Source organism: Durio zibethinus, chromosome 11 (genome assembly GCF_047325235.1).
Source record: "Durio zibethinus cultivar Kanyao isolate XHJ-2024 chromosome 11, ASM4732523v1, whole genome shotgun sequence".
NCBI lineage: Eukaryota > Viridiplantae > Streptophyta > Magnoliopsida > Malvales > Malvaceae > Durio > Durio zibethinus.
Genome location: NC_143172.1, coordinates 6,997,066 through 7,024,954, shown reverse-complemented (window position 1 = coordinate 7,024,954; position 27,889 = coordinate 6,997,066). Strand labels below are relative to the sequence as shown.

At 29.6% G+C, this 27,889-nt stretch overlaps 2 protein-coding genes across 5 annotated transcripts; one reads left to right on the top strand and one right to left on the bottom strand.

Annotated features, from left to right (window-relative positions):
• Positions 1 to 62: 62 nt before the first annotated feature.
• Positions 63 to 3,384, top strand: LOC111289267 (putative serine/threonine-protein kinase At1g01540). Of its 4 annotated transcripts, XR_016346283.1 has the most exons (9): positions 63 to 1,221; positions 1,298 to 1,399; positions 1,500 to 1,622; positions 1,759 to 1,929; positions 2,058 to 2,184; positions 2,271 to 2,480; positions 2,591 to 2,681; positions 2,999 to 3,175; positions 3,271 to 3,384. XR_016346283.1 is itself a non-coding variant. In XM_022880164.2 (7 exons), exons 1-7 carry the CDS (start codon positions 656 to 658, stop codon positions 2,606 to 2,608), a joined length of 1,317 nt encoding a protein of 438 aa, XP_022735899.2. In that variant the 5' UTR covers positions 63 to 655; the 3' UTR covers positions 2,609 to 2,830. The 4 variants fall into 4 exon arrangements, 2 of the variants coding, with proteins under 2 accessions (XP_022735899.2, XP_089624019.1); XR_002690148.2 differs by having other exon boundaries at positions 2,999 to 3,384; XM_022880164.2 differs by lacking the exons at positions 2,999 to 3,175; positions 3,271 to 3,384 and having other exon boundaries at positions 2,591 to 2,830.
• Positions 2,925 to 25,505, bottom strand: LOC111290124 (putative polygalacturonase). The gene is made up of 7 exons (XM_089768712.1): positions 25,461 to 25,505; positions 24,655 to 24,705; positions 4,557 to 4,895; positions 4,226 to 4,346; positions 3,948 to 4,122; positions 3,774 to 3,844; positions 2,925 to 3,660 (listed from the first exon to the last, which is right to left on the bottom strand). The coding sequence occupies exons 1-7, from the start codon at positions 25,503 to 25,505 to the stop codon at positions 2,939 to 2,941; spliced, it is 1,524 nt and encodes a 507-aa protein (XP_089624838.1). The 3' UTR covers positions 2,925 to 2,938.
• Between the last annotated feature and the right edge of the window lie 2,384 nt (positions 25,506 to 27,889).

Here is a 27,889-nt window from a genome sequence, read left to right as displayed (position 1 = left end):
AAAGATTTCATCAAATCTTAAATGATATCGTTGAGCAATCCCAAACCCGAGAGTAAACAAAATGGGCTTCTGAACAATTTTGGTTCCTGAAATAACCGTATAGTCCCCACCAAAATTAAACATAACATGGCTTGACTAAGTTGCGCTACGGCTTGAAATGCCATGCTCTTGACTTGCCAGAGGCTCTTCTTCTTAGTGTTTCTCCATTTTGGTAGCGAATTGAGGCAAAAGCAAACCATCAACCGGCAGAGGGTGTCACAAAAAAAAAGGAAAAATTCTATGTACGGAGGCTTCAACCTGGTCGAAGTAAAGGGTGGGGTTGGGTTGTTTAGAAAGTAAATGGCGTCCACGGGAAAATAGTGCAGCCGTGCAGGTCACTGTGAAGTTGCATAGAACTACTGGTTCAAGTAGTGGGAAAGCACGGTGATTTTCATTCGATATCCGTAAATTGAATGAAACAAAGATATTCACGCTGCTCCTGCTAGTTAGTTGGCACATCAAATTTTTGAAATATACCCCAAGACTTCTAGCTAAGCTCAACCTCTTCTATTTATAGCTTCTTCAGCAGCTAAAACCATGATTTTTAGCTCTCTTTTTCCTCTACCATGAAGCCCCAAATCAAGTAATTCCACGTCGTTTTCTTTCTCTAGGCAGCATGTCATCACAGGTATCATATCTCAAGGAAAAGCTCTGGAAGCATACCTCGTTTTTGGGTTTGCAATTATGGATCTTAATAGTTGCATTCATAACATTATTCATTCTTTTGGCTTTCTTCGTCATCTCTCTGTGTGCCATCTGTTATCGTCGTAGAAAATCCAACAAGGCCCCATTTTGCCTGCCAAACCCCATTGCTCCTAATAATTATCATGGTGCTTACAGCAGCTCCTCACTCAATAGGAGGCTCCTTCCGCTTAACATGTCGGAGATCGAGATGAATACGACAAAGCCTGAGCTTCAGGTAATGTTTTCTGACCAATGGTCTACTCATGCTGGTATAACAACTCAAGAGAGTTGTCTGGCTGATTTGGAGCCCTTTGCCAAGTTTTCACCTGGGGTTTCAGAAACCTGGAAGGGTAATCACTTCAGTTTGAGGGAGGTTGAGATTGTCACAAATGGTTTCGCCTATGAGAATTTAATTGGGCATGGAGATTATGGTGTTGTCTACAGTGGCGTGCTGTTAGATGATATACGAGTGGCAGTGAAGAAGCTACTGAGTAACAGGTAACTGCGTACTTCATGATTGACTCATCATTATTTTCATGGGTTTATAATAAAGTTTTGATCATGTGACAATCAGTTGCCAAACTGAGGAGTTTATAACAGAGGCTGAGGCAATCGGCCATGTTCGACATAAGAATTTAGTCAAGCTGCTAGGATACTGCATGGAAGAAGGTTACAGGTATTTTATTTTATGTGATCCAATAAATTTAAAGTTGTATCTCGACCAATTTGGGAATGGTGATGCCTCAAACTCCTGATTTATTCTTCTGTTTCATTAGGGTGCTTGTATATGAATATGTTAATAACAGTAATCTGCACCAGTGGCTTCATGGGTCCCTAGGACAAAGCAGTCCTCTTACGTGGACCATACGTATGAATATTATCCATGGAATAGCAAAAGGGTCAGTTCTACAATCTGAAACTAGATTAGCTACTTTATTTTATTTACAGTGATTATTTTTGTGATTTCCCTCAGTTGATGCATATGCTCAAACTATATTTATATACTTGATGAGAATTGAGATTATGTTTCTGCAGATTGGCCTATCTCCACGAAGATATTGAACCACAGATTGCCCACCAAAACGTTAAGGCTAGCAACATATTACTTGATCATCAATGGAATCCCAAGATCTCCGACGTTGCACTTTTTAGGCTGCTGGGTCCAGAGCACAGCAGTGTAACCACTCGTTCAATGGTCAAGCTAGGGTCAGTTTATTTGAATTCTACTTGCCTATTCGTTTTCATTGCGACTAGGCATTCTAAATTGAACTTGAGAAATGTGATCAAAGTTAAGTTTTTTTGTTGAACATGTTTTAATTTGCATGGATCTCCAGTTATGCTGCTCAAGATCATGCTTTTACCAGCCCATTGGATACGAAGAGTGATGTTTATAGCTTTGGTATACTTATCATGGAAATCATTTCAGGGAGGATGCCTGCTGATCATAATCAACCCCCCCAAGTAGCACTTCCTAATGTCAACTTATTTAAGCATTATATGAAGCTTGTGCCTCTAGTTTTGAAAAATGAAATTTTCCTATTTTACAGATTTATTTGATTGACTGGTTAAAGTCCATGGTGGCAAACAAGAAAATTGCACTTGTAGTGGATCCTAAAATGCCAGAAATTCCTTCTATAAAGGAACTCAAACGGATTACCTTGATTGCCCTTCGATGTGTCGATCCTGATTTAGATCATAGGCCAACGATGGGAGAAGTGATTCATATGCTGGAACCGCGTGACTTATTGCTCAATGATGTACGAGCAACTTCATCTTCCAGAAGTTGAGATATCACATTCTGTACCTATTTGTGTCTTGTCCTTATGGCTGCCAATCTATTCAGTTTTCCTCTTATGTTATAATGCAGGAATGTCGCATCAATTGAGAGGCTTCCTTTCGACATCACACAGAGCATAGCCAGACATCTGAACACTACGACGATGCTTCTGATGTTTACGGTAAAAAAGAAGCTACAATCATTGCGAGAAAAGGATGATGAAATAACACTTACAATAATTTCATCCATACAACATTTGTTCTTTAGGAATGATCTTTTTTCTCTCCTTTTTAGAAGAATGCAAAAGCACAACTTTTGTCTGGTTTTACATTTTCAAAGATATATATATATATATATATATATATTTTAAAATCAATTACAATCTCAAGATTTTATTTATTTTCCCTAAGAACCTAAACATGTGATCCATTATAAGCATTAAGAGTAAAGTAAATTATAACTATTATCAGAACTCAAACTGACAGAACAAGTTTTCAGCTTGACATCTTCAATGGGCAGCCTATCTTCAGGGAAGGGACAGTCAATTTCCTTCTCAGGCAACAAATTACATGGATCAGGGATAACACGGTTGGAAACTCCCTGAACATCAGTGCAGTTCCATTGCAACTCCTTTGGCTTTGTAGTCAGTTTGATATTGACATTAGAAATGCAAATGTCCGTGAAAGGATCCTTTTCAATTCCTTCCAGTCTTGCTGAATAAGTGACATTATCAGCCACCATGTCTTTGTAATTGATTCCTTTGATTATAGGCAATGCACTTGGGTCAAAGCCGGGGTCTGGATGTGAGCCATAAGAGCCTGTCATCCAGAACACGTACTTCATTGTAGTCATTTTCATCCTCCTAACATAAATGTCTTTCACATAAGCTCCTCTTCCCACGGCAGTTTTAATCCTCACACCAGATTGAGTATTAATTGCTGCAATGTCCTCAGCTCTTACATCTTGGATTCCACCAGACATCTCACTTCCGAGGGCTATGGTGGCGCTGTCAGGAGAAATGCAGGTGAACCTTCTAATTACTAAGTGCTTGGTTGGCATGTTGAATTTGGTTCCGTATTGGTCCCAGCCACTTTTAACAGCTATGCAGTCATCTCCTGAGACTACAAAACTGTCTTCGATTCTGGTGTTGGAGCATGAATCTGGAATGATAAGAAATAGCATTGAGGCTCATATATCAATTATATGACAGAGTTATAGAATTTGATTCCTCTAATTAAGAACAAGAAACTTGCGACTGTGAGTGCAAACAAACCTGGGTCTATTCCATCTGTATTAGGAGAATCAACCGGTGCAAGAATGGTTAAGTGTTGGATTATTACATCACTGCAATTCCACATTCCATCAAAAACCAAAACAAATATCAGAAAATCATTATGATGACGTGGCTTTATGGGGACAACTAAGGGTTTATATAGACCAAATCAACCTGCTGTATACGGGATGAACATTCCATGATGGGGAGTTAACCAATGTCAGATTCGATATCTGGACCTGATTGGAATACATGATCTCAATCAAGTAGGGTCTGGTTTCAGTCAGTTTGTTCTCCTTGAACTTCTTCCACCAGTATGCACCTTGGCCATCAATGGTGCCATTGTTACCTTACGTTACAAGCCAAATTCCCCCATTATTTAAAACGATTTGGTCAAGACTTTTTGCTAACATTTAATTGCCATAGGATGATAGGTCATAGTTTTTAGTTACCTGTAATGACCACATCAGTAAGGTTGGTGCCAAAAATAAGACTGCTGAACCTTCCACCAGGAGCATCTCTTCCCCTTCCGTAAGAAGGCAGAATAGGAAGTAGAGGCCACTCGGATTCATCCTGTTTGTTATTTTGAAAGATTATTTTAAGTAATACTTCAAACAAGATAAATGGTCATGACATTATTTTTAAATAAGATAAAAATTGATTATGTATATCCTTCACTATTCTTCAGTTCATCTTAAGGAAAAGCTGTAAGATCATGAACCAAGCCTAGCAAAGTCCTCACAGACAGGGAGTAAACGAGAAAATGATGACTGAAAATTGTACCTGAGCTCCAAGAATAACAGCATCCTTATGGACAAAAAGTGTAAAATGACTGGTGAGATTAAAGCTCCCAGTTAGCCATTTCCCTGGCGGCACAATAAGCTGTGCACCACCATCTGCGGCAAGCTGGCTGAGATTCGCAATGGCAGCTTTAAACGCCTGCGTGTTGGATGTTTTGCCATCACCAACCCCCCCAAAATCTGTCAAAACCGCATTATGCTTACGACAATTTAGTGCCGGAAAGCTGATGGTACTCGTCGCATGGCTGACTGCTCGACGTTCTGCTACACTAGAACCCAAGAATCCCAATAAAAATATGGCTGAGATCAACGCCTCGATCACCTAAAAAAAGCGGACAGGTTTGCTTTCTTGTCACATTTTGCTCTTTTTTTCATCGATCAATTGCAACAAAATTAATAATTCGAGAGAAATAACTCAAAAACACAATTGAAACATCTTGCAAATAAGAAAAACAACATAGGATTTTCTTGAGGAAAAAAAAACTGAAATATTAGAAAGATGGGCAAATCGCATAGAGATACATTACATGGAATTTTCTTGAGAACTCCATAGCTGAAAAGTGAGGTACACTTGTCTCCTTGGCAAAAGAGAATTTATAAAGAGATGAGAAGGTTTTAATGTACAATTATGGTAAGAAAAAAGGTTTTATGGTAAGAAAAATCATGAAAAATCATGATTATTTGGAATGACAGTGAGGATTAATTAAAGGAAGCAAAATTTTAAAAGAAAAATTATTTGATATATTGATAATAAAATTTTTTAATTTTATAAGTGAGATTAAAATGATAATATATGTTTAATTTTTTTAATTAACTTTTTTAGACAAATAAAAGATATATGTTATTATCTTAATTCAACTTATAAAATTAAAAAAATTCTATTATCAATATATTTGATAAATTTTTATTTTAAAATTGACAAATATGTAACCGTAATTGACGACATGCAAGGAAACTGCAATGCAAAATTTGCATGCTTAAGTCTCTTTTGGTGTTTTTTTAGTTGATGGTGATATCATGCTTTCATGGCTAAACGGCCCACTTTCGACTTAATTTTTACACTTTTTAGCCGTTGGATCCATGAAAAGACGTGGCCTGCGGATTGTCCATGGAAATTTTGTTCCGGTTCTACCGGGGCCACACTAAATCTTAGATTTGGACTAATTCAGAGAACTAAAAAAAAAAAAAAAAAAAAAGGAAGGCAAGCGGTCGTTTCTTAATTTTATTTGTTCAATTAAAAGTTTCATTATTAACGTATAAAAGATGAACTCCTTAATATTAATCATAAAAAAAGTGATGATTATGGTTGGCTTATATGTAGAACGTGAAACATATTCTCATGAATAATTTTGTCAAAGAATATCTTCTTTATAAAAGGATCATGTCTGAAGATGATTTTTGTTAAGGGAAAATTTTAGTTGAAGTTTCTTAGATAAAATTTGTGAAATTTTATATTAAAAATGAATAAATAAAATTTAAATTTTAAATTGATAGATTAAAAAATTTTATTCTACAAATCAAGTTTGTAAATTTTGAAAATTTTTTAATAAATTTTAATAAATTTTTAGATAAATGCTTTTAGTAAAAATTTGGATAAAACTTTTACCATTAAATATATACCAATCAAATTTAAAATATAAACAATATTTTAAATAATTTTTTACATCTTATATCTTATTTTATCTTATATAAAAGCAGAAGTATATAGCAAAAAAAGTAATAATATGATGTATATAGTTTACATTTTCGATATGCAGACAATTTAATAAATTGATATATGTTTATAATTAATTATACATTTTAAATTTAAATTTAAAAATTTAATGATCAATTAAATTAAATTTTAAATATCTTATTTTCATTATTATAGAAAAATTTATTTGATATACTGACAATGAAGTTTTTTAACTTTACAAGCATAGTTTAAACGATAATACATGTTTCACTTCTTTTTTAAATTAATTTTTTCAACTATATAAGGGACAAATGTTACTATTTTAATCTTGTTTGTGGAGTTAAAAAACACCACCGTTAATGTATTTGATAATTTTTCTTACTATAAAACAAATTCAATGTTTTTTATTAATACATAAGAAAATAATCTTATTTATTTTTTGAATGACTAAAATAAATTAAGAACCAAATCAAGATAATAGTATTTTAATTGAGAGTAATTTATGCTTGATAATTAGAATAGTCAAATATAATGTGTATTCAATGTGCTTGAAAGAAATGAAAAGAGAGATTTTAAAATCTTATATAAATATATAAAAATCAAAGTCTCTAACAAAATTTTTTTGATGTGGATAGTTTACATTTTTGACATGTGAATAATTTAATAAATTGATATATGTTCATAATTAATTATGCATTTAAATTTTAAAATTTAGAATTTAATGGTAAAATAAATTTAATTTCAAATATTTTACTTTCATTATTATATAAACCATTCAATGTTTTTTATTAATACGTAAGAAATGAATTTTATTTATTTTTTGAATGACTAAAATAAATTAAGAATTAAATTAAAATAGTAGTATTTTAAATTGATAATAATTTATGCTTAAACAATTAAAATAGTCTAAGTATAATATATATAATGTAGTTAGGAGAAATGAAAAGAGAGAATTGAAAGTTAGTGTAATAATGATAATAAAATTAATTTAATTTGACATATTAAAATTAATTGTAATTGATTTGATAATCTATTAATCATTTTAAAATCAATATATTAAATATATGTCTTATATAAGTATATAAAAGACCAAAGTTTTAGTAAAAAAGACAATTTATCTTACATGAATAGTTTAATTTTTTGACATGTGGAATGCCATAAGTAAATGTCATTTGTCTTTTAATAGATTTGATTTGATATATTTTTATTTAAAAATAATTTATTATGTGTTATATATAAATATAATGATGACCCGATGAAAGTGACAAATACAACAGTTATCGTAAAAAATTTTGCATTTGTATTCTAGTACTTTTTTTTTTTTTCATTTTCCTTTACGCATTGTTTAAATAATGGTACTTTTTTTATATTTTACACCAATTTTTTATTTTATAATAAGATCTAAAAGGTGGTGTATGATTATAACTTTGTAAATATTATTATTATTATTATTATTATTATTATTATTTGTAATATGTTCTTTTATTTCATTTATTTAGTATTATATTTTTGTAAATATATTTTTCCTTTGAATTAATGTATTAACTTTTATATTATGAAATACAATATGTATTTCATATACAAATCTATTGCATTTGAATTTTGTATACAAGTGGTTTAGCCAAAGTTTATAGATAGTTGATATTAAGAAATAGCATACTATTGTAGAGGTCCAAAAGATTAATTATTTGCTTTGGTTAGAGAGTTTAGTGGTTTTTAATGGTTTGATTTAATTCTTTCCATGTTTATTTGTAATTATGCAATTCTTTTCTAACAATGATGTCAGAGAAAGACTTACTTTACACAGAAGGTTTAGAAGCGGATTGAGAAAGATAGAGAAGTAAGGTTTTCATCTATCCAAGAATTATCAAGGATACTTTCAATATGGCACTTTGTCAAATTCAGAGCATCACTCAAAAAATATTTGATTGGTTTTTTTTTTATTATTATTTTTGAATTACAAATAAATTTTTGTATTTCCTTTTACATTTTAGTGGATTTTTTTATTTTTGACAGTTGCAATTACTTGACGTATTTTGTTTTTGATGTAGTAGATTTGTTCTATGAAATTTGGTAAATAATTTTTTTTAGTTATCCGGAATTATATGAATGTATGTAGTTTTATTTTAGTTTTTATATCTAAGGAAACAATATTTTATATTAAAATATCGATGTTTTATTAATTGATTTTTTTGCTATAGTAATTGTTTATTAAATTTCATATAAGGTTTCTTTTATTTTTTCATATTAAGTTGTATTTTTTTACACAAATATGTTTAGATTACGTGAATAAGTTTAAATAAATTGAATAGTTATATAATATGTTTTATTATCTTATATGAATTGAATGTAACTTTTTACAATTCACAAATTTATTAAGTTTTTTTTTAATATTATTTTCATTCTACATTTGAAATTTTGTAAAACATTTTGAAAAGTTATTTTTTTATGCAACATTTCAAATGAACTTATATATTTTTTATAGTTTATGTATTTTGAAAGTAAACATAATCGTGGTCAATAGTACTTATTTAATTTAAAATAAAAATATGTCTATCTATATTTATATTTAAAAATATTTTATTTTTATCTTATATTATAATTAAAATTTTTACATATAATTATATATCCGTACATCGGATAAGTGTAAAAATAGTAAATATATAAAAGCCAAAACGTTAGGCAAAAAAAGAAAATTATCTAATGGGAATAGCTTATATAATTGACATGTGGATTGTCTCAAGAAATAGTTATTGTAGAAGTCCAAAGGAGTAATTATTTGTCTTGGTTAGGAGTATAGTGATTTTTAATAATTAGATTTCATTCTTTATATGTTTTATACAAAAATCACTCTACTCATAAGATTTGAAATGGATTGAAGAAGATATCAAAGGAAGATTTAGCAACTATAAAAGAATTACCAATGATATTGTCAATTTGGCATTTTTTTTCAAACTTAAGGCATCATTCAAAAAATATTTGATTGATTATTTTCTTTAATAGTTTTTATGTTAAAATGAGATGTTATAATTCATTTTTAATTTGATTATAGTTTTTTTTTTATTTTTTTTTTTGTGAGCTCCAGTTGATTTGCAACATTATTTTTTGATTTAGCACGTTTGTGCTAATAACTTGGATAAATAATTAATTGATTTTTTGTACTATTGTAGTTGTTATTAAAATTCATATAAGATTTCTTTTCATTTTAATTGATATTAAATTTATTTTTACATGAGTATGTTTGAAGATGACGGGAATAACTTTTAAATAAGTCATATTTTTTTTCTATTCGTTATTACAAAATCAAAATACAAGCATATTTTTGTTTAATTATTTATTAAAAAATAAAATACAAACAATATTAAAACTAATTAAAAAGTACATTTATTATGATATTTTAAACATAATGTTATCTCATTTTATAAATTTGTTAATAGTATTTTTAAATCTATAACCATTTGCTTTAATTAATTTTCTTAATTTTTAATTGAGTTTTATTTAGATAACAATGATTTTTATGTTATGCGATATCATATTGTCATTGTAATCATCTTTCTTGGATTGGAAGATGTAGCTAGAGATGCAATGAAATACAAGAATATGGATTCACACTTTTTTTGGATTTCTTTAACTCAAATCAATGCACATAAATTTATAACTCAAAATATATAACTAGAACTCTTTATCAATATTTCTTTTAGTTTTGATAATTTCATAATTGTTCTAATTTTTATATTTTAGTCCATACAATTGTACAAAAATCTACTACAAATGTAAATTGGTGTCAAAACATTCATTTTTTACTGAATTAATTATATTAATTTTCTTTCAAATATCTATTTATCTTACTTTTTTTTTAAACTTTTTTTAAATATTAAATGTATAGTTAAAATCTATTTATCCTAAAATCATGATAATTTATTGGAAATATCACTCTTACCTTTTTTTTTTAAATATTAACTCCTTTCAAAACCAAATTTACAATTTTGATTTAATTCAAAATATTTTTCCCTTTCCAATCATATCTCGTTAAATGTTATTTTTCAAAATTTTTTATAACTTTCTCCATCACTTAGATTATGAAATGTTGGGTTTTTGAATTGACTCAAAATATATTTTTTGTAAATTTTTACCTGATCAACCAAAGTTTTTATAACTATTTTACTTTTTGAATTCTATTTTTTTTCATTTTATATCAAATTATTAGTTTTTTCCACTAAATAATTGTATAATATGTTTTATTAGCTTATATGAATTGACTTAACTTTCTATGTACTGTCCCCAATTTATTTACTTTTTTCTAATGTTATCTATAATTGAAATTTGTAGAATATTTTAAAATTATATTTTAATGCAACATTTCATATGAATTTATGTATTATAGATAGGTTATATATTTAAAAAAACAATTGTGTCAAGAATACTTATTTCATTTAAAATAAAAAATGTCTATTTATATGTATATTTTAAAATTTTTTTATTTTTATATAAAAATTATTAATTAAATTATATATAATTATTACCCGTGCATTGCACGGGTTTAAAACTAATATTATTAATTTTCACATTAAATTCTACTAATCTATTGGTTTAAATTTTTTATTAAAATTTTAATAAAATCATTTTTAAGAAAAAATTTCACAAAAATTCAAAAAAATTCATCTAGATTTTGTCCTCTACTTTATTTATATTATTAATTCTTGCTTGCAAATTTATTATATAGCTCATTAAATTTGTATATTTTTCATATTTTATTTAGCATTTCTTGCAGTTTGTTTACAATTCAATCTATAATTTATAATAAAAACTATCCCATTATGTATTAAAGAGATAGATATGTATTAAAGAGATAGATTGGCAATGTAAAAGAAAAGATAATTAAAAGGTAATTTTGGACTTAAAAAACTAAAGAAAGCTTCTCAGAAACTTCTCGAAAAGTGGTATTACTATTAATTAATTGTGGGACTGTTGAAGAAAAAGAGTAGATAATGGAAATGGTGGTGAAACCTGCATGGTTAGAGGGATCAATGGCAGAGACTTTCTTTGTGGTTTGTGGGGTCCACAGGAATTGCAAAAAGAACGAGAAAAACATTTTTTGCTTGCTGTGTTTCCTCGGTATCTGCCCCCACTACCTCCCTTCTCATTGTACTCACCCTCTCCTTCAAGTTTTACTACCACTACTTGATCCATTTGATTTTTTAATTTGCATATCTATGAATTAGATACTACTACTATTCACTACACTCATATTTACTATGCATTCTATCCCACATAATTTTCCAAGTTTTATTCTTTACTTATGCCAAAGCTTCTTCCTTTCTGCTTCGCACCCTCAATTTCTTTCCTTTTCTTGTCTGGGTACCTTGAAAATTCTTTTAAGTATATCCACTTCCTTCATTTGTTACTTATATACATTTATTTGCTTTTGGTTTTAGTGTTGTTATAATGATTTTTCGTTCAGGGAGACTCGATTGTTAGACTTGATGAAAACTTTCAAACTCACCACCAATCTTTTCTGTATGGTGTTGTTGGGAAAAACAACAATACCCATGCGCAGCAACCACACACAAAATAGCAAGCTCAAATCAAGAATAAAAACACACAAATATATTTGGTTTGGCCCAACTCAAAATGACCTACTCCAAACACAATTCACTAACAAATAAATCTTTACAACTGTGAGACTTTTAGAATGAGAAAAGTCTCCTAAAACTCCTTACTCAAAACTTAACCCAAAACCCAATTACACCCTTTAATAGTCTACTCACTTAGCTATTCTCTTGATGTCTAACTCTCTGGGGTTACTAAATTAAAATCAAAACATCTTATTTATAGGGGTGAAACCTTTTATACCTTTACTAAACTCCCGATGTGGGATACAAGACAAATTCAAACTTACTTAACTTTCGATGTGGGATTCTGAGATTCAAGGCAAATCCCAACAAATCCTCCCTTGACTTGAATCTCCAAACACTTCAACAGTATCTGCAAAGCTAACATGCTTACCTTTCTTTTTTTCTTTCATCATAGGCATTCCAGCAACTGAGCTTCCATCAAACATGTACAAGTGATTGACCCTATTCCCTTGTAGAATCATACTACCATTCTTGTACACTTTTAATCAATCATTACTACCATAAAATGTGTACCCCCGAGAAGCTAACTCACCCAAAGCAATCAAATTGTAGTGACAATTTGGTACATACCTTACATGACGAAGTGTCCTAATAACACCATTGTGAGATCTAAGGCGAACACTCCCAATGCCTTGAATCTGTACTTTTTCTTTGTTAGCAACCACAATATCCCCATACTTTTCATTCTCATTCAACTCTACAAAGCAGCTCCTATCATTGCAAACATGAACTGTAGCAGCTGAATCTAAAACCCAACCTTTATCACTTTTCAACGTCTGGGTCTCATCCACACAAGTTGTCAAAACAACATCATCATCATCAGACAAGACAGCAGCAGTATCACTTTTTTCTTCATCTGATTTATTCTCATCATTCGCCCTTTTGAAAGCAGCCATATCCCTTCTCAGCTTCCTGCAGCGTACTTGGATATGTCCATTCTCACCACAATAATAACATTCTACATCACTGTAATCTCTGTCTCTTGACTTAGATCTCCATCTTGATCCATCAATCCTCTTTTGAGTCTTCCCTCGATCAAAACCCTCTACAGCTAGTGTACTCCCCCCAGGTGATAGAGTTTTGAGCTCCCATAAACCTTTCATTCTCACGCAATAGAGCAGTCACATAATCCAACTTTAAAGTAGATCTACCTACCAACACAGTCTGAACTAAAGGCCTATAAGACTTGGGCAAAGATGCCAACAAAATTAAAGCCTTCTCTTCATCTTTTAACTCATCAACAGAAATCGCTAGCAATTGAGAAACCAATTTATTAAACTCATTCAGGTGATTATGAAGACTCATACCTTCTTCCATCTTCAGAGAATACAGATCCATCTTCAAACATAATCTATTAGTCAACGACTTCGAAGCATAAATACCTTCAAGCTTATCCCACAAACTCTTCGAAGTACTCTCAGTCAACACACTGTATTTTACCTCTGGAGCTAGCGCCAATCTAATAGTACTAACAGCTTTCTTCTGAATCCTATTCCAATTAGCATCAGACATTTCTTCAGGCTTACTACTCTCTAATGCCTGATCCAACCCTTGTTGTACTAACAGATCTTGAATCGTACTTTGCCATAACATAAAATTACTCTTTCCATCAAATAACGAAATCTCAAACTTAGGCATAGACATACCAGACATACCTTCTTCAGACATCTTCAAACACTGCTTCACGATCTCTTGAACCCACGAACCTTAAACCTCGAACCTCGAACCTCGCTCTGATTCCACTTATTGGGAAAAACAACAATACCCACGCACAGCAACCACACACAAAATAGCAAGCTCAAATCAAGAATAAGAACACACAAATATATTTGGTTTGGCCCAACTCAAAATGGCCTACTCCAAACACAATCCACTAACAAATAAATCTTTACAACTGTGAGACTTTTAGAATGAGAAAAGTCTCCTAAAACTCCTTACTCAAAACTTAACCCAAAACCCAATTACACCCTTTAATAGCCTACTCACTTAGCTATTCTCTTGGTGTCTAACTCTCTGGGGTTACTAAATTAAAATCAAAACATCTTATTTATAGGGGTGAAACCCTTTATACCTTTACTAAACTCCCGATGTGGGATACAAGATAAATTCAAACTTACTTAACTTTCGATGTGGGATTCTGAGATTCAAGGTAAATCCCAACAGGTGTGATTGGTCACTCAAAAATATTATCTTTTAATAAAAATTTTAATATTACTTAAGATTTATTAAAAGATATTTAGATTTGCGAAATCAGAGTTAGGTTCGAGAGTATAGTTACAAATGAGAAAAGTATTAGTACCTTTACGTCACGCGTTTGAAAAACGATACCAATTAAACATGTGTAATCTTTCAATTTCAATTCTGATGATATGATTTTTTTGGTATTTAAATTTAATTTCTTAAATTTTATTTATGAAACACATTTTCTTTTTTTGTTTTGAAGTTAGTATTATTATTATTTTCGTATTTATATAAAATTTCTAATGCTTTGGTGAAATTTATAGAAAATCTTTCTTCAGAAAAAATTTTGAAAATTCTCAAAATTTTATCATAAGATATTTTATTTATTTATTTAAACTAATTTTAAGATTATCCTGACTCTTTGACAAAATTTCAAAATTTTATTAAACTAATTTTAGAATCATCTCGACTTTTCAGTGAAATCTAAAAATATATATTTGTAATAATTGAGAGATTTATTGAAAGAAATATTATTATTATTATTATTTATTTAGTGAAAAATAATTTTTAAATTATCTTGACTCACTGAAAAACTCTAATAATTGTTATTAGTATTTTTTATTTTTTTAGCAAAAATAATTTCTTGAATTATTCCAACACTTTGGCGAAATTCAAAAAATATTTTTACTTGTAAAATTATGGGAAAATAAAGCTCTTTTTACTTTTCCTTAATAATATTATTATTTTATTTATCCTTTTATTTTAAATTAAAATATTAATATTTATTTGTTTATTTTATTATTTTACATTTTTTATTATTACTAATAATTATTTATTTTTAGTAAATATATATAAATATATAAATATTTTTTTGAAAGAAAATTTGGAAGACTTCTTTAGGTAGAGGCTTGACAATTTTTGAAAATTAAAAAAAAAAAAAGCTCATCTGACTAAAGGTTGTGAAACTTTAAATGGCTCCTTTAACCAAAAACACTAAAACTTTAAAATTTAAAAGGCTTTTTTGATCAGAGGCATTGAAATTTTAAAATTTATATGCTTATTTGACTAGAAGTTATGAAACTTTAATTTAAAATCTAAGAGGACTTATAGATTATGCTTTTTGGTCTTATAAATTATGCCTAATTTTGATGGACTTCTCTAATTAGAGGCTCATAAAATTAAAAGCTCTTCTGACTAGAGGTTATGAAACTTTGAAAAAAACTAATCTGACCATAGGCTATGAAAGTTTAAATGGCTCCTTTGACCAGAGGCAATGAAACTTTAAATTAAAAAATCTGAAAAGCAATGGTATTTGAAAGATTCCTCTAAACAAAGGGTTTACATCTTTTCTATTTTTGACTTTTTCTTTGGTTGGTCTTGGATTGTCTTTAGACCCTTCAATCTATTGTCTCATATGCATGCATGAATGACATTTTCATGTTTTTGCAATGTCATGCAATGAATTATGATCATGAAGCAAATGAAGAGACTATATTCTTGCTTTTCCATTTTATGTCTTTTTTTTTAATTTTTAAAATTTCTCATTGTCTGTTTCCCTTTTTCTTTTTGAATACCATGCATTCCAACAACTGATTAAGTTCGGCTAATAAGGTTTTTTTCCATGATTTTCCATATTCAAAGTCTACCATTGTTATGACTTAGAGGCTTCTTTTCTCATCTTATCATTTTAAATTTCTTTCAAAATAATATGTGTCTTTCATGGTCATTGTTTATTCATCATCTTTTGAATTTTATGACAATTATAACATATTGCACGTTTTTCCTTTTAATGATAGGGACAAAAGAAAGATAAACAAAGGGGTATTTTATATTAGTAAAAGGGAGAAGTGATTCATGTATTATCCAAAAATATATAACAAGAAAAACAAATAATCACATAATGAATATTCAGATCATCATGAACTAATTTATCATGGATTCATTTTTGAAAACCCTTGATTGATGCCTCTTGACTTTCTAAAAATACAGCAAACCAAGCTAGCCCAAAACCAATGAGATCTTCTAGCACATATTGAGAATTGCTCCATTCTATTCAATGCTTCTAAGTCACCTTTTTAGGTTTTTAACTCAAATATCTATTCATTTTGCCTTTTCATTTTTTTAAGCATAGTACTTTTTTATTACATTAGCATTAACTAGATTTGACAAATCATCTCCATCAATTCTTGCCAAGATCAATGCCCTACTAGAGGAAGCTTTTTTCACTATATATAGGTCTTTTTAATTATGAGTCCATTTTCTCTAAGGATCTTATTAGTTGGGAAAAACCTTTTTCAAAACTAATTTTCTTTTTTGAAATTATCGAGGGTAAACTTTCTTATCATGAGCTCGAATCATTCTTCTTTGATACTGTTAACCATAGTAAAATGCAACTAGTTTTTTTTTTAATGAGATTCAACTGTTCATAACGAGCCTGAACCCATCCAATATCTTTCAACTCGACTTCTATGAGAACGTGCAAGGAAAGAGTTTCAACTTCGATGAGCAACACTGCTTTCATCTCATAAACCAATAAAAATGGTGTAACTTTTGTAGATATGAGAATTGAAGTTTGATAAGCATGTAATGCAAATGACAGCTTTTCATGCCAATCTTTATACACATTTATCACTTTTTCAATAATTTTTTTTATTTTTATTAGCCGCTTTAATTGTCTTATTCCTCTTCGGACGATAAGGCACCAATTTGTGGTGTTTGATTTTGAACTAAGCACAAACTTCATTCATTATTTTATTATTCAAATTAAGAGCATTATCCAAATGATCTTTTTTAAAAGTTTATCGATACATGATCTCTTTTTTAATGAATTTACAGACCACCATTCTTATCACATTAGCATATAAAGCCACATCTACCCACTTTGTGAAGTAGTTGATCACCATTAAAATGAATCGATATTTATTTGAAGCTTTTGGCGTAATGGGCCTTATTACATCTATTCCCCATATAGAGAAAGGCTAAAGTGTTGATATGACATACAATGATGTTAGAGGAACTTGTATATTGTTTATATGAATTTAACATTTGTGATATGTTCTAGCATAATCGATCCAATCTTTTTTCATTGTCAACCAATAATATCTTACTCTCATGATCTGCTTAGTCATCATATGATCTTTTGCATGAATTCCACAAACACCTCTATGGATTTTTTCCAACAATTTTTTAGCTTCAATAGTATTCACATATCTCAATAGTGTTTAGTCTTAACTTCTTTTATATAAAATTTTCTCACCCAGAAAGAAACTCATCACCAGTTTTTTCATAGTTCTTTTATCATTCTTTAGTATGTGCTCTGGATATTGCTAATACTTGACATATTATAATATGTTAGAATATCATGGTTTTTCATTAACTTTTTTCTCAACATTTGAACAATGAGCTAGTTTTTCTTGCAAACTCAACTTGATGGGTTAGATTTCAACATTTTCATTTTGTTTGAACATTGCCACCAACGTAGCCAAAGCATTAGCTATTTGATTCTCTTTTCGGGGTAATTGATGAAGCTAAATATTTTTAAATTTTTTGATAAATTTTGATATGTACTTTTGCTATAGAACCAACTTTGAATATATGGTTTTTCATTCTCTTTGCAACTGATATATGATTAAGGTAAAGTCTCCATAAACTTTTAATGTACAAAGTTTCCTTTTTAGAGCACTTTGAAGACCTATGACACATGCTTCATATTTTGCCACATTATTAGTGCAATCAAAACTTAGTTTTATAGTGATTGGGTAATAATCTTTTTTTGAAGATATTAAAATTACTCCTATACCATGCCCTAAAGCATTTGATGCGCCATTAAAATACATCTTCCATGCATTTTCATTTTGCTCTTCTTCATCTATGTGCAATACAAACATTAAGTTTTCATTTAAAAAATTGAATGCAACAGGCACATAATCTTCACAAGCGTATTTTGTGAGAAATTCGACAATAACACTTTCTTTAATTACCTTTTGGGACATATACATAATGTCATATTCAGAAAGTAACACTTGCCATCTTACTATTCTTCTTGATAATAAATATTTTTCAAAGATGTACTTGATTAGATCCAACTTCGTAATGAGCTAAGTGGTATGATATAACATGTACTGTCTGAGCAAACGAGTAGTTTAAGCTAGTGTCTAACATATTTTTTCTAATGAAAAATACTTAGACTCGTAATCGGTGAACTTTTTACTCAGGTAGTAAATGACTTGTTCTTTCCTTCCCGTTTCATCATGTTGGCCCAAAATGCATCCCATTGATTTATCATACACTGTCAAATGCAAGATGAGGGCTCTTTTAAGGACAAATAGTGTTAATACTGGTGGATTTGATAAGTATTCTTTAAAATTTTCAAATGCCATATGACAATCTTCATCTTATTTTTCTACCCCGTGCTTTGGAAGAATCTTGAATATAGGGTCACATTTAGCTATAAGTTAAGAAATAAAACGAGTAATATAATTCAATCTATTTAAAAATCTTTTTATTTTTTTTTATGTACGTAAATGTGGTAGTTCTTTGATGACACATATCTTATTTGGATCCACTTCGATTCTTTTTTTTACTGACAATGAATCCAAGTAATTTTTTTAAAGTTGCACCAAAAGTGCATTTAGTTGGATTGAGCTTAAGTTGAAATTTTCTTAATCTTTCAAATAATTTTCTAAGATTAGCCACATGATTTTTTCTTCATGGGATTTGATAACCATGTCATCCATATACACCTTTATTTTTTTGTACATCATATCATGGAATAAAGTTACCATCGCTCATTGAAAGTTGCCATAACACTTTTCAAACTGAAAAGAATGACTTTATGGTAGAAGGTTCCAATGTCACAAAAAGTAATATTCTCCATATCTGTTTGTGCTATATTGATTTGATTGTAGCTTGAAAACCCATCCATGAATGAAAATAGTGAGTGCCTAATGGTATTATCCACAATGTGTCAATGTAGGGTAATGGAAAATTATCTTTTTGACTTACTCTATCATATCCTAATAATCAACACATTCTTACTTTGCCATCTTTCTTAGGTACTAAAACTATATTCGCAACCCATTCAAGATATTTGACTACTTCTAAGAATCTTACATTAAATTGCTTTTTCATCTTTTTTTTTTTTTTTACTTTTAATGACATTTCAAGTTTCATTCTCCTTAACTTTTATTTAATAGGTTTGCACTTGGGCTATGTATTACAATTTCAAAGTCTAGCCTTGGCATATCTTGGTACGACCAGGCAAATACATCCAAATATTCATGTAGTAACTTTATTAGCTTTTGTTTTATTAGTAATGGCATTGAAGTACTAATCTTAACCTCATTTTTAATTTTTTTATCCTTTAGATTCACAACTTCAGTGGCTTATTGATGAGGCATGATTTGTTACTATTTATGTTCCATTGATCTTAATAGTTTTGGGGATATTGCATAGTCTTCCACATTTTCTTCATCATCAAGTTCATCAATATAAATAGAATTTTCAAAATCAAATCCTCAAATATTGTCATAATGATCTTCACATTCATTATTTGAGTACTTGAAAATAAGTGAAATGGACAAAATGTAGAGGGATGTATAGTAATGGTAGGAATTGAAATGAAAAAAACAAATGAAATGTGACAAATGTGTTATGCTTGACATTTATTCAAATGAAAATAAAGAAACAAACACATATAAGACATTTAATGCTTTTAACAAATCATTTAGATTAAGTTCAACACATTACTTTGAAAAAAATTTAAAAATAATAAGAAGCTCTTCAAAATGCCAATTCTTTAATGTTGCACTAAGAGGAGTAAGTTACACCTATGGACTTTTTAGATTTTCGTTCATCTCTTTTTCTCTCATCCTCTATATTGAAAATTCAACAAAGATATCTTTCAATAATGGTGCAAGCCCTTTTTCTATGCTTCGTGCTACATCTGGATAGATATAGCCAATTGAGATAAAAGTTTTATAAAGGGAAAAAAAGATAGGATTTCAATTTCTACCTTTTACACTAAAAATTGAACCAACCTTTTTTTTTTCTCCTTTATGAACTTCATTCTTCTTTTTCGAGTAAGCTTGTATTCCAAACCAAATCGATCATCCTTTTTAGGTATTATTTATGGTCATTTCATCCCTTGTAAGTTAGCTCACACTTGTTATTTTTTTCTTGCCATTTTTTAAAAGGCCATTTTGGAAGCTCTTGATAGACATAGAATAAGCACTTTTGATCTTTCGCCCATATAAGTTACATTAACGAATTTGAAGGATCTAAAAGAACAATTTGAGACTTCTTTAATCGCTTTAACATATAATGCATTTGATGGTTTAGTGACCAATAGATCTTTTTCATTGGTAACAATGACCATTTTTTCATTAATTATGAAATTTACTTTCTAATGCAAAGTGGAAAGGACAGCTTCTACTATATGAATCCATAGCCTTCCTAAAATACAATTGTAAGAAGAAGTGGTATCCATGACTTGAAAGACTATATGAAAAGTACATAGCCAAATTTAGATTTGTAGCTTGATATCGCCTATCACATTACGATGAGTCCCATAAAAAATCTTCACTATCATATGACTCATCTTCATGTAAGATAGGTTAACTAGCAATCTAGATAGTGTGATCATAGGCATGATGTTTAAAAAGGATCCATTAACATGAGCACTTTGGCCAATGTATGATCCTTGTATCTTATGAAGATATGCATGGCTTTAGCATTACCCCTACCACTAGGTGAAATCCCATCATCACTAAATGATATAAAATTTTTTGGTGTGATATTTTTCACTATGTAATAAAATTTCTCTATAGATATATTATGAGCTACATAAGCCTTATTGAGTATTTTAAGCAAGATATTTTTATGAGGCTTAGAATTCAACAATAATGAAAGCATAGAAATCTAAGTTGATAAGTGATTTAATTACTCCACCACACTATACTTACTGTGTTTAATAAGTTTTAAGAATTCACAAGCTTCTTTTTTTGTAACTAGATTCTTATGTATAGGTCTAAAACTGGGATCGAGTAAGTTTTTTGGTCATTGGGTAGTCTATTTTCTTTTTTTAAGCTCACCTTTCTTTCTTTTATTTTTTTTTTCGTGCTTTCTTTTTGTGCTTTTGGAGTATAGCACCACCCACTTCGAGTTATGTCTCTTACATCAATTATGTTTGCTACGTTATATCACATGAGCTAGATTGAAGGGATTTATTATCCAAACCTCGTGATATGATATTGCAATCATATTTTCAAGGGATTGCCTTATCAGTTTTGTGTGAAAATGGGTTAAGGACCTCAATTTTCACCTTTGGTATAGTTGTACAAATTGATTCATTAATTTTAGCACTTGATTTCTCATCATAAAAGATGGTGACAAGCTCAAAATTCATACAAATTAGCTTATCAACCTTAATATGTTGTTTCTCTTCATAAAAGATGGTAACAGGCTTAAAATTCATTCGGTAAGGCTTGTTTTTAGATGAATCTCCCATCATAACATTTACTGAATTCTGTTCATGTTTCTCACAAAATTTAATTAGAAAAGAATCCATCATCATTTACAATTCCTGTATAAAGGCTTTATAATCCCGAATGAAGTAACTAATTGTCCACATATAGAATTCATAAATTTGATTAGTATTACATGTTAAATTCCCATGTTCTGTGTTTTTAAGTATTGGGCAAATCATATTGGCTTTCACTTAGGTAGCAAATATTTTATCTATAGAGGTTCTGACTTTGCTTACTTCTCTTTTAGTATTATAAGTTGTCTCGCTATTTAAAGCATTTACTGATCCCCTTTTATAATTAGGTAACGGATTAGCCTTCACACTTAGCCCAACCTTTGTTATGAAATTTAAAATTTAGTTTTACACCTTACGTTTGAAAGTTATACAGTTTTTCAGAAAGTGGCCCTAAATCCCATAATAATAGTTACAGGAAGCTAGGATTATACCATTTCGGATATAGAGGTTTTAAAGGCTCTACAGGTTGTCGGCCTATCAAGTGTTTCTGAAATAATCGAATGAATAATTTTTAGTAAGTCATAAGAATTAGATCAAATCATTGTTACTCTTGATTATTTTAAAATTTTTTTTGATTAAAGTCTGTGGTGTTTGACTGAGAAAAAGGTAGTGGTAGAGGTGCTTAAAGATGAAAATTGGTTTGGAATGAAGGTATTTGGGTTTGTACTAGTTGGTAATGGTATGGGTTTTGAGAAATGTTGAAAATGGTTGGGTAAAAAGATTGGTATGCAAGATATGAGTGGTATGGAGTAAAAGGTCTTGGTTTTGGTTTTTCAGTGGTGATAGCTTGCACTTATGCTTCTTTCTTCTTAGGTGATCCTTATTTATTTAATTTAAAAACATCACATCTTTCAAGCTTTTTATTCTTAATGACATTTTCTATTATCTCACCTGTGATCACTATATTAGCAAAGTTTTTTATGGCATGACTAATGACCTTGTCATAATATGGGGCTTAAAAGGTATTGATAAACAAAATAGTTATTTCTTTCTCGATGAAAGGAGGCTGAATTTAGGCAACAACATATTGCCATCCTTAGGTATAATTTTTGAAGGTTTTGTTAACCTTCTTTTTTATGTTTTGTAAAGACAATCTATCTGGAGCTATATCTATGACATGCTTATATTGAGTAATAAATTTTTTGGCTAGATCTTTTCATGAATGAATATGACTCATGTCTAATTGAATATACCATCTGATAACTGATTCAGTAAGGTTATCCTGAAAATAATAGATAAGTAACTTGTTATTGTTTGTATGCTCGATCATTTTTTTTTACAAAACATGGTGATATATGCCATGGGGCATTTGGTTCCATCATATTTTTTTAATTTTAGTACTTTAAACTTTGGTGAGATTACTTATCTAAAACCAAATTGAGTTCACTCGTATCAATTGTGCCAAAAATATTCACACCTTTAACAGCTCATAGCTTTTCTTCCAATAGATCTAATTTTTGCTGCACTTTTATATTTTTAGATTATTCGAATGTACCTTTTTTTAGTTTTTCTTGTTCTCTTATATCATCCAAATATGCAATCATAATGGGATTAACATGACTTGCCCCAATGTTTAGACCAACATGTCCTTGACTCCGTGGTTGAATCGTGAAGAAAGGCAAATTAAACTGAGTATATGGTAGCTTTTAAATTGTCATTTATGAAAGCATTTAATGAGAGGTTTGAGCATAAGGTACAGTGAACCTTAGTGGATACAATAGATCTTCCCTATCACTATTATTTTCTTGGGCTTGAGGCTTTTTCTTAGTGGTTACTTCTTCGACTACCCCTTTTCCTTTAGTAATTTTCATTATCATGTCCATCATTGTAGCCATTTCTTTTCGAGTCTCTTTTTTAGACCTAGTCATTTGTTCTATCAATTTCTATTAAAACCTAATCATTTACTCTTACATCTCAAACTGAGTTTTCTCCATCACTTCCATTCTAAATGTTTTAAAGGAAACTCTTTGATAAGATTTGTTATTTTGAAGTCATCTTTTTTTTAGTCATGATGTATTTTTTTAAGATTAACAATTGAATGAAAAATACATATGATACATAAATGTATGAATGGAAAGGATGTGCTTGTTATATATCCAATATTTGTAAAAGATTTTAAGTCCAAAATTGAATAGTCATAACGTCACATTATCCAAATTGTAACATTACAACCTTGAGTTTGCTATACAATATTGAAATTTTCAAAAGAAGTGCCTCGTATGCTTTTACTATTCGTACGCATTATCTAGAAAATTGATTAAACATTGGCTATGCTGTCCTAGGTAGATTTCTTCCTTTACTTGTTTAGTTTTTTAAGCTATGTCTTTTTCTTTGAAACTAGTTTCTCTTATCTATTATAGTAAGAAAATGGCTTGAAATTCCTTTAGTAGACATTCTTTCTTCCAATACTATGGTTTTTTTACTCCAAGTTTGAATTGATCTTGTTCTTCTCTAAAGACTTGAATGGCCATTTGCCATTTCAAGTTATTTACGAGAACTTACAATATCTTTTTTTTTTCTATGGACTGGCTAAGCTTTTTTTTCTTAGACAACAAATTGGACTGAAGTTGTCTTGCATTTTTTTTTTTAATTTTTTAACTTCAATGGTCATAAAAAATGATGGACTTATGCAAGCTTTCAGACATCTTTTCTTGTTCTCTTTCAAGCCTTTGAAATTTTGCTTCACTATCCTCAGTCTTATTTTTTCATTCATTAATCTCATACTAAAGCCTCTTTTTTTCAAGCTTTTATATTTCTTTTTTTTCTTTAAATTTGTGCTTCATAATCTTCATGTCTTCATGGACCTATTTACGATAGGCATCTTTTTGGTGGCATAGTTTTTCTTCTTTGAGAGCAACTTTACTTTTGATGAGTTGTCCCCTCTATATTAGATACTTAGTGTGGTTTTGTTTATATACCCCCATGATCTACTCTTTGGATTTGTTTCCATTATTTGATAATCTCTTTCACCTTTATAAAAATTTTTGGTTCTTCGAAAGAGAATTCTAATTCCCTAAGCCTATAAATAATTGGAATGACCTGCTCAAACCCTAATTGTCGAAGGACCATTGTCAGAGCATTGCTCATACCTCTCATAATCCTAAAAGTGGAACCCATGATTTATCAATACACTTGTACAACATGGATTTTCATGGCATTCATAGAGGTTTTTATATAACTTGAGCACTGGTAAGATTTTGCAAAATCGATGCCTATTTTTTTTTGGATTTTGATTCTGGCCACTCAACATTGCAAAATTCTTCAATTGCTTACTTTTATTGTTATAAGTAGGATAAAATTTACCCGCAGGATGCTGAAGATGATTTTTTACCCAAATATAAAGTAATTATACACATCTTATGAAGCATCCTCCTCTTTTTCTATAGTGATTCAATAATCTAAAAGTTTTTGCCAATATAAAAGGAACATGATTAATTTTACTGTCCATCTATTTGAGAAAGTTAATAACTAATATCTCAATGTACTCTAGGACCTTTGGGAATATGATCAAGCCATAAATTTTGAAGCTATCAATTTTATGCCTCGTTCATCCTCTAAATGTTTGACGATGTAATCATGTAAAATTTTTCACGGGATGTAATAACTTTTTCCTTTTGTTTGGATCTATGAGTTCATATTCTGAGTGGGAACCTCCATCATATAAGCAAGTTTTTTTTTAGATCTAAGTTTTAAACCTTGTCAATAAATTTTATCTAGATTTAAGAGATGCAACCATAACAATGTAGTATACTTTTCAATCATTGGGGTTATATCTATCTCGTTGAATATGAAACATCTATAAGTACGGTCCAAAAATTGAATTAGAGCTCTTATCAATTGATTTTTTGTAGGTACCTTAAGAAGGGAAGCAATATGACCATATTTTTCCTCAAAAGCCATCTTCCTAAGAGTTGTTACACGATGCCAGATCTCGACCAACTCAGAGATGTTATTTTGTTAAAGCCCTAGTTTGTTTTCTTTAGGAAGAGTTTCCTGTTTAGATTCTTTTAAACAATTTTCTATTCTACTTTAGGCTTCTAATGATAGAGTTATCATAGTATTAGTTTCTTCACACATGATGGGCTTTGTAGCTAAGAACATCATGATGGAGTTTTTGTAGTAAGATTGAAAATCTTCTACCTGATATTCACACAATGGTAAGCACTTCCCATATGCAAGTGTTTTATGATGATGCATGATCATGAAACAAAAAGAGAGCAAAACAAATTAGGGTTAGTAATCATATTAAAATAAATATTCCCTAATGTGTTATAAATTAGGGTATAATCTACAAAAATTGTATGACTATATCTAAAGTTGGTTTCTTAAGATTCATTATATGCAGGGTTTGGTATTTAACAAAGGTTAAAAAGTTTTCCAAATTGATCCTCACTGTTGTCCACTTTGTACTAGTAAGGCTCCTGATCTTCACCTATAATGGGCTATTAACGAAAATTGTTCAACTTGAGTGAAAGTGTTTCGCTAGTCCAAATGGAGGCATTATAACCTCACAAAAGCATAAGTAATCTACTCCCTCCTAAAAAAAAATAGATTTGGGAGCCTGGGTATAGAACTCATGCATGAATACAAGTGTGTATGTGTGTGAAGGAACGTAACAATTATTAATCAAAATAAAATTAACAATATAATTAGCAACAATAAAAAACAAGTAAAATAATATAACAAAACTAAATGAAACTATCAAATTTTTACCTTTTTTTTCATTATTTTTATTCTAAGATGAGATAAAAAATTAAAATTAAATATAAAAAAGATCATAAAATCAAAGTTTGGATGACACATGTTTAATTTTTAGCTTAACTCTTTAGTATCCCCAGTGGAGTTGGCAAGCTGTCATTACGATTTTTCTTCAAGAAGATTTGATCACTAGACTTGATAAAAATTTTCAAAGTCACCACAAATATTTTTTGTATGGTGTGATTAGCTACCTAAAAATATAATCTTTTAATAAAAATCTTAAAATTACTTAAAATTTACTAAAATGTGTTTATGTCAGTGAAATTAATATTAAGTCTAAGAGTACGATTACGAGTGAGGAAAGTATTAACACCCTTATGTCTCCCATTCGAAGAATGGTACAAATTAAACATATGTAATTCTTTAATTTTAATGATATGGTCTTCTTTATATTTAAATTTAATTTCCCAGACGTAGACACCGATTTTGACTAACTAATTTTTTTATAGTTTAATATTAATATTATTATTATTATTATTATTAATCTTTAAAAAAAAGAACAAAAGTAAAAAAAATCATTGATTTTAACTCTGGCAGCTAACATCAAGCTACTAGAGTGATTTTTTTTCCCTCTGACACTACCTAACTTGGCAGCATGAAATTCGATGATCAAAAGTCATCAAATAAACACCCAATTTTTTCATAAAAAAATATAAGGAGATTTGGGATTTGAAATCCCAGAAGCTCTATAAATAGAGCTAAGCTCTGCAAGAAAAAATCAAGGGGGAAATACTATAAAAAATAAACAAATAATCGTAGTCCTCCTTGACAGAGAAACCAATAGTAAACAAAAAAAAAAACACTGAGAATGAAATTCTCGATCTAAGAAGTTTGAGATTTTTTTTGAAAAATTTGAGCTTGGAAAAGTATTTAGAAAGCAAAAAGGATCATTGGAGGAATTTTTGGGAATTTTTAAAAAACTTTTGAGTCATCGAAAACTAGAAAAGTTTGAATTTTTTAACGACTGTTGAATTTTTTGGTCACCGAAATCTGAAAAAGTTTGAATTTTTTGATGACTGTTGAATTTTTCAACCACAAAAATCTAGGGATCTTTGAATTTTTCAAAGCTGTTGAAAATTTTGGCCACCGATGCACGACAATGACTGGCGAGAATCTGGGTTGCCACGACAGCCGACAAGAGGTGCTGGGATTTTAGAGAGAAAGGCTTTGGGTTGGAGAGAGAGGGGAAAAAAGAAAATAAGAAAAAAACTAATTTTAGCCGTTTTATAGGCACCCCAAAATAATGCCATTTTAGGCATCTGAATCGAACCTGACCAGCGTAGGATCCACGTGCCAATCTAACCCGTTTCGTAAGTTTTTCCTTTCCTTTTTCTTTTTATTTTTTTTATTTTATGATTTTTATGTTATTTTTTATGATATTATTATTATTATTGTTATTTTATATTATTATTAACAATAAATTTTTTAGAAATAAATAAATAAAATAAAATAAAAACAAAATTAAAATAAAGTAAAGACCTAAAACATATAATACAAAAAAATAACTAATACTAACTATTTAAGGA

What these genes read in the sequence shown, in the direction of transcription:
- LOC111289267 (XM_089767893.1), top strand. Translation starts at nt 656, where the DNA reads ATGTCATCACAGGTATCATATCTCAAGGAAAAGCTCTGGAAGCATACC. An exon ending in AAGAAGCTACTGAGTAACAG is followed by an intron (nt 1,222 to 1,297) that starts GTAACTGCGTAC and finishes TGTGACAATCAG; the next exon opens with TTGCCAAACTGAGGAGTTTA. An exon ending in ATCATAATCAACCCCCCCAA is followed by an intron (nt 2,185 to 2,270) that starts GTAGCACTTCCT and finishes CCTATTTTACAG; the next exon opens with ATTTATTTGATTGACTGGTT.
- LOC111290124 (XM_089768712.1), bottom strand. Translation starts at nt 25,505, where the DNA reads ATGGCTTTTGAGGAAAAATATGGTCATATTGCTTCCCTTCTTAAG. An exon ending in ATATTGCTTCCCTTCTTAAG is followed by an intron (nt 24,706 to 25,460) that starts GTACCTACAAAA and finishes TTCCACTTTTAG; the next exon opens with GATTATGAGAGGTATGAGCA. An exon ending in TACTGATGTGGTCATTACAG is followed by an intron (nt 4,123 to 4,225) that starts GTAACTAAAAAC and finishes TTGTAACGTAAG; the next exon opens with GTAACAATGGCACCATTGAT.